The sequence below is a fragment of the Cervus elaphus genome, chromosome 26 (assembly GCF_910594005.1).
Source record: "Cervus elaphus chromosome 26, mCerEla1.1, whole genome shotgun sequence".
In the NCBI taxonomy this organism is placed as follows: domain Eukaryota; kingdom Metazoa; phylum Chordata; class Mammalia; order Artiodactyla; family Cervidae; genus Cervus; species Cervus elaphus.
The window spans coordinates 26,156,158-26,162,680 of NC_057840.1; the positions used below are offsets into that span (position 1 = coordinate 26,156,158).

Here is a 6,523-nt window from a genome sequence, read left to right on the forward strand (position 1 = left end):
CACTGAGGATATCTGTCAAAAGATTGTACCTGACTCCTAGGGCTTAGATTAGTACTGGAACATAGCAGTGATCAATTAATGCCAGCAATTTCCGTGTGTGTGTAATAGCAACAGTAGTCGCGGTAGCAGCAGTGCTAAATCTGGGCTTGCCTTCTGTCTGAAGTTGAAAACTTCAAGCAAGTTTGAGCAAGCAAGTTGATATGGTTGCCTCAAATTTTAGGCCATTTACTCAGGAAATCCATTGAGGTGTCCTAACCATTGTTAAAGTCTTTGAGGCTGGTGTTATGCCCAATGTTCGAATCCCCGAGCGGGAAGAGAGAAGGCTTCCAAGACAATGCAACTGGCAAAAAGGGGAAGTTTATTACTGACTCGAGCCAGGGCCCTCTGCCTCGTCCAACGCAGTGGTGCAGGTCAGAGAGCCCCGAGCCCAAGCTGTTACACAAATTTATAGGGTGAGCACACGCCGTTGGTAGTTGGTTTAAGCGGATTGGTTACAAGCTTGCAAAGCAATTTCATTGGTCAAAACTTTCGTGCAGGAGGGACTTTCCTGGGGGTTTCCGCCCCATTCCTAATTTCCTAATTGGCAAACAGCAGTCAGTATTAAGTGAAAGCTAATTGGTCCTAATTGGCAAACAGCGGTCAGTGTTAAGCGAAAGATAATTGGTTGTATCCAGGTGGCCTGATAATCTTACCAAGTAGGAAGGCCTACTCCTAATCTAAGCTGCGTTACTTCTGCTCGCCTCACAGCTGGGAGAGCAGAGGGAGCTTTTAATGATTAAATTTACTCAAAGCCCACTGCGGTACAATCCCACTAGTCCTTGGTGAGTAAAAGTCCATGTCTCAGCATCTTAGTAGTAGACTCTGATGGAAAAGACATTCCTCCCATGTACAGTGAAAGTGAGAAATAGATTTAAGGGACTAGATCTGATAGAGTGACTGATGCACTATGACAGAGGTTCGTGACATTGTATAGGAGGCAAGAATCAAGACCATCCCCAAGAAAAAGGAATGCAAAAAGGCAAAATGGCTGCCTGAGGAGGCCTTACAAATAGCTGAGAAAAGAAGGGAAGTGAAAAGCAAAGGAGAAAAGGAAAGATATTCCCATTTGAAAGCAGAGTTCCAAAGAATAGCAAGGAGAGATAAGAAAGCCTTCCTCAGCGATCAATGCAAAGAAAATAGAGGAAAACAACAGAATGGGAAAGACTAGCGATCTCTTCAAGAAAATTAGAGATACCAAGGAAACATTTCATGCAAAGATGGGCTCAATAAACGACAGAGACGATATGGACCTAACAGAAGCAGAAGATATTAAGAGGTGGCAAGAATACACAGAAGAACTATACAAAAAAGATCATCATGACCCAGACAATCACACTGGTGTGATCAGTCACATTCACCTAGAGCCCGACAACCTGGAATGTGAAGTCAAGTGGGCCTTAGGAAATATCACTATGAACAAAGCTAATAGAGGTGATGGAATTCCAGTTGAGCTATTTCAAATCCTAAAAGATGATGCTTTCACAGAAAGTGCTGAACTCACTATGTCAACAAATTTGGAAAACTCAGGAGTGGCCACAGGACAAGAAAGGGTCAGTTTTCATTCCAATCCAAAAGAAAGGCAATGCAAAGAATGCTCAAACTATCGCACAATTGCACTCATCTCACATGATAGTAAAGTAATGCTCAAAATTCTCCAGGCCAGGCTTCAGCAATATGTGAACTGTGAACTTCCAGATGTTCAAGCTGGTTTTAGAAAAGGCAGAGATCAAATTGCCAACATCAAAAAAGCAAGCGAGTGTCAGAAAAACATCTATTTCTGCTTTATTGACTAGGCCAAAGCCTTTGTGTGGATCACAATAAACTGTGGAAAATTCTGAAAGAGGTGGGAATACCAGACCACCTTACCTGCCTCTTGAGAAACCTGTATGCAGGTCAGGAAGCAACAGTTAGAACTGGACATGGAACAACAGACTGGTTCCAAATAGGAAAAGGAGTACGTCAAGGCAGTATATTGTCACCTTGCTTATTTAATTTATATGCAGAGTACACCATGAGAAACGCTGAGCTGGAGGAAGCACAAGCTGGAATCAAGATTGCCAGGAGAAATATCAATAACCTCAGGTATGCGGATGACACCACCCTTATGGCAGAAAGTGAAGAAGAACTAAAGAGCCTCGTGATGAAAGTGAAAGAGGAGAGTGCAAAAGTTGGCTTAAAGCTCAACATTCAGAAAACTAAGATCATAGCATCCGGTCCCATCACTTCATGGGAAATAGATGGGGAGACAATGGAAACAGTGTCAGACTTTATTTTTGGGGGCTCCAAAATCACTGCAGATGGTGATTGCAGCCATGAAATTAAAAGACACTTTCTTCTTGGAAGGAAAGTTATGACCAACCTAGACAGCATATTAAAAAGCAGAGACATTACTTTGTCAACAAAGGTCCATCTAGTCAAGTCTATGGCTTTTCCAGTAGTCATGTATGGATGTGAGAGTTGGACTATAAAGAAAACTGAGAGCCGAAAAATTGATGCTTTTGAACTGTGGTATTGGAGAAGACTCTTGAGAGTCCCTTGGACTGCAAGGAAATCCCACCAGTCCATCATAAAGGAGATCAGTCCTGGGTGTTCATTGGAAGGACTGATTGCTGAAGCTGAAACCAATACTTTGGCCACCTGATGCAAAGAGCTGATTCATTTGAAAAGACCCTGATGCTGGGAAAGATTGAAGGCAGGAGGAGAAGGGGACGACAGAGAATGAGATGGTTGGATGGCATCACTGACTCAGTAGACATGAGTTTGGGTGGACTCCAGGAGTATGTGATGGACAGGGAGGCCTAGCCTGTTGCAGTTCACGGGGTCACAAAGAGTCAGACACAACTGAGCGACTGAACTGAACTGAACTGATAGCTGATTAACAATGTTGTGGCAGATTCAGGCTAACAGTGAAGGAACTCACTGTATATATATATACATGTATCCATTCTCCTCCAAACCCCTCTCCCATCCAGGCTGCCACATAACATTGAACAGAGTTCCATGTACTATATAGTAGGTCCTTGTTGGTTAACCATTTTGAATACAGCAGTGTGTATATGACCTTCCCTAACTCCCTAACTATCCCTCCCAGAAATCAGTTTTATTCCGTAGAAGTAAACAGGAAAACACGGAACTAAACAAGAAAGATGAGTATATGGGAAGTTTCCCATGTACTTATCTTTTCAGACTCACCTAACAGGAAGCCCCCTACCCCCCTTAAAGAAGATCACTCAATATTTCAGAGAAAGCTGTAGACTGGAATCCACCGCTTTACACACAGGCAATCCTTAGGTAACTGAGAGGCAGTGAGTGTCGGACCCTTTACCCGGCTGGCCCCTGCTTTGCTGGCACGCTGGGTGACTGGCTGGCTGTGCTGACACTGTAGGTCAGGGGATTACTAGGTTGACTACACGCCCCAGGCTCTTTGTTTTTGTTTTGTTTTGTTTGGGGAGGGAGAGAGGAAAGTTAACTGGGGCCCCAGAGATCTATGAAAAAAAAAAAAAGACAGTAAAGGAGGAGGGGAGAGAAATGTGCAGTGATAAGTGTTTTCTGTTGTAAAAGTCATGACCGAAAATAAGAGTTTGATTCTGGCAGAAGCAAACTGGCAATGTGGGTCAAGGATTAACCCTCAGAGATGCCAGGATAACATCTCCTGAGACATGTCTCTAAATTACATCAAAAACTTCTATGAAGGATGTGTGAGTATTATACAAACAGCGACGATTGTATGAGTTCTCTCTGTATATTTTAACCTGATTCGCATGAGCGCTGATGAATAGGGTTCTCTACGTGCATGGAGAGTCATACCATTTACTGCAAACTATTCTGAATCTAAATAACTGTAACGAGAATAATTCAGGAAGTACTTCTAGCTGTTGGTGCTTTAAAGCAGCTTGCTCGCTCAATTTGATAGTTGAAGAAGTAGGAAAGAAGGTGTAATGACAACTAAATAAACACTATTTGGTTGTTAAGAAAGTGCATATACTAATGAGTCTAACGTTGGATTTGTTATCCAGTTATTTTCATAGGTACTAGATATACTAAGATTACCTTGATTGTATTGCAAAAGGGATATTGATTGACTTCAAAGCTTTCTACAAATTTTCAAAATTATTTATTTCATTAGTAACAAGGTCCCATTTGACTGTTGCACTTCATATTTTCAGAGTGAAAAGCATTAAGAAATCTCATAACACATGATTTAAACTGGACTTGATGATCTCTAAGGTTCTTTCTTCAAAATTTCATAAATCTTAAAATTTTTTACAATGTGATGATGAAAACATCCTTTAAAATGTCCTCCTTTAATTTTTGTTTTCAAAAGATTTTTTTTTCCTCCTAAAACTGTAACAGATGAAGCCTCCTACCGTGATTGGCCAATTTCACACCCTTTTCTTTGGATCGGTTCGAATGTTCTTCCTCGGGGTCTTAGGCTTTGCAGTCTACGGGAATGAGGCTCTGCACTTCAGCTGTGATCCGGACAAGAGAGAAATAAACCTCTTCTGTTACAATCAGTTCAGACCAATCACTCCACAAGTAAGTTTTTCTGTGTGTACAAATATAAACCTTATTCTACACCAGATAAAATTGTTTTCTTTATAAATGTAAAATAATATACAGACTATGCTAATGAGTATTATTTCTAGAATAATAATTTTTAAAAATTAATTGTATATTTCAAGTAAATTAATTTAAGTAGATAAAGAGTTTCTTCCAAGTCCAGCATTCTATTATCTGTTGATGTTAGAATTATACTCCAGGCTTGTAATTAGAAAATGCAGATAGGGTAGCTACTAAAATAAAGTATATCATCATTGTTAGTAATTGGCAGGTGATGACAGTAAAATGTGACTACTTTTTCACAATTATTAAGACATCTAAAGTTTTAAATTTTAAACATCTTGAAAATTAAATGAGATATATCCAGCATTGCTACCTTCATTATACTATTTCTTTCCTCATAAGACTCACAAAACTTACAATTTTTAAGTTAGCCTCTACTGAGGGTCAGTACATTTTGTTAGTGTATATTTTCATGACATGCTGATGGATTTGACTAAGATATTTCTGACATACTTTAGGTGTTCTGGGCATTACAGCTAGTGATTGTCCTGGTTCCTGGAGCTATTTTCCATCTATATGCTGCATGTAAAAGCATCAATCAAGAATGCATTCTTCAAAAGCCCATCTACACTGTGATCTACATCCTCTCTGTTTTGTTAAGAATTAGCCTAGAAGTGGTAGCATTTTGGCTTCAGATTCACCTTTTTGGTTTCCAAGTAAAACCTCTCTACCTGTGTGATGCTGTGTCTCTTGGGAAAAAATTTACTATTATAAAATGCATGGTGCCGGAACACTTTGAGAAGACCATTTTTCTCATTGCAATGTATACATTTACTGTCATTACAATAGTATTATGTGTTGCTGAGATTTTTGAGATCATATTTAGAAGATTATGCTTTCTAATCAGTCAATGACCAAAAGGATGATTAACTACTGTCATGCCACAATTATTTATCAACCATTTTTATTTAGTTTTATCTTATTCAGTGAGTACCTCAACTTCAAACATAAATATCTGTTTTTTAAACTTACCTCACTGTGTCTGAAATTTATGTCTACTCAGTTCTAAGGCAGGGATTCTTGAACAAACCTTTAATTCCATTTTAATTTTTTTCACACATTAAGAAATATACATGGGACTAATGGTAACTCATTTTTTAAACAGTACTTTTACAGAGCTCTTTCATACACAACGTCTTAATCAATCACAGCATTTTATGGCCAGAGAAACTTTTGTCAGCTCTTTTACACAGGTGGAAAATTAGGCTCAAGGAAGTTAATGTATGCATCCAAAGTCACACAACCAGACCAGGATTCAGCTTTCTTAACTAGAAAGTCATTTCCCTATCCACTTAAGTAAGCAGCATAAATTTTGAGAATGTAATTATTGTTGCATTCATGTAAAATATAACTTACTGAAGTACAACAGTTGTCAGTTAATTATTAAAAGGGAGTCATTCTATAATTTGATCACTAACTTGAAGAAACGGAGCACTTACATTTTTAATATTATACCCAACATTTTCTTGAAATTTTTAATATTAAAGTATATGGTAATATGGCCACTAAATAAATAAAAATGCTATGGAAAATAATGTGCATGGTCTCTTTGCTTCTTGTTGGAGAAAAAAAAAGTCCCTCTGTGCTCATAGATATTCTATAACTGTAGTTTCTATATATAAGATTACTGAGATAGAAAATTATGTTTATATTGTTAGACTTCCTAAATTGCTATGAAATGATTTCTAAGGTATTTTCATATTAATTCAGTGCATTCTTTTTAACTGCTTGTTTTACCAATAATCATGTCCATATAATATCATTTAAAAACTTTATGTATGACTGCATTTTACTAGCACTTTATTAGGGAAATAAGTATAGTTGGTAAAAGACTTAGATTTTCAATTTTTTTCCTAGGCAC

At 38.3% G+C, this 6,523-nt stretch overlaps 1 protein-coding gene across 1 annotated transcript; it reads left to right on the top strand.

Annotated features, from left to right (window-relative positions):
• The first annotated feature begins 3,698 nt into the window (after positions 1 to 3,698).
• On the top strand, positions 3,699 to 5,646 carry GJE1 (gap junction protein epsilon 1). The gene is made up of 3 exons (XM_043888122.1): positions 3,699 to 3,737; positions 4,393 to 4,575; positions 5,121 to 5,646. The coding sequence occupies exons 1-3, from the start codon at positions 3,699 to 3,701 to the stop codon at positions 5,514 to 5,516; spliced, it is 618 nt and encodes a 205-aa protein (XP_043744057.1). The 3' UTR covers positions 5,517 to 5,646.
• Positions 5,647 to 6,523: the final 877 nt, after the last annotated feature.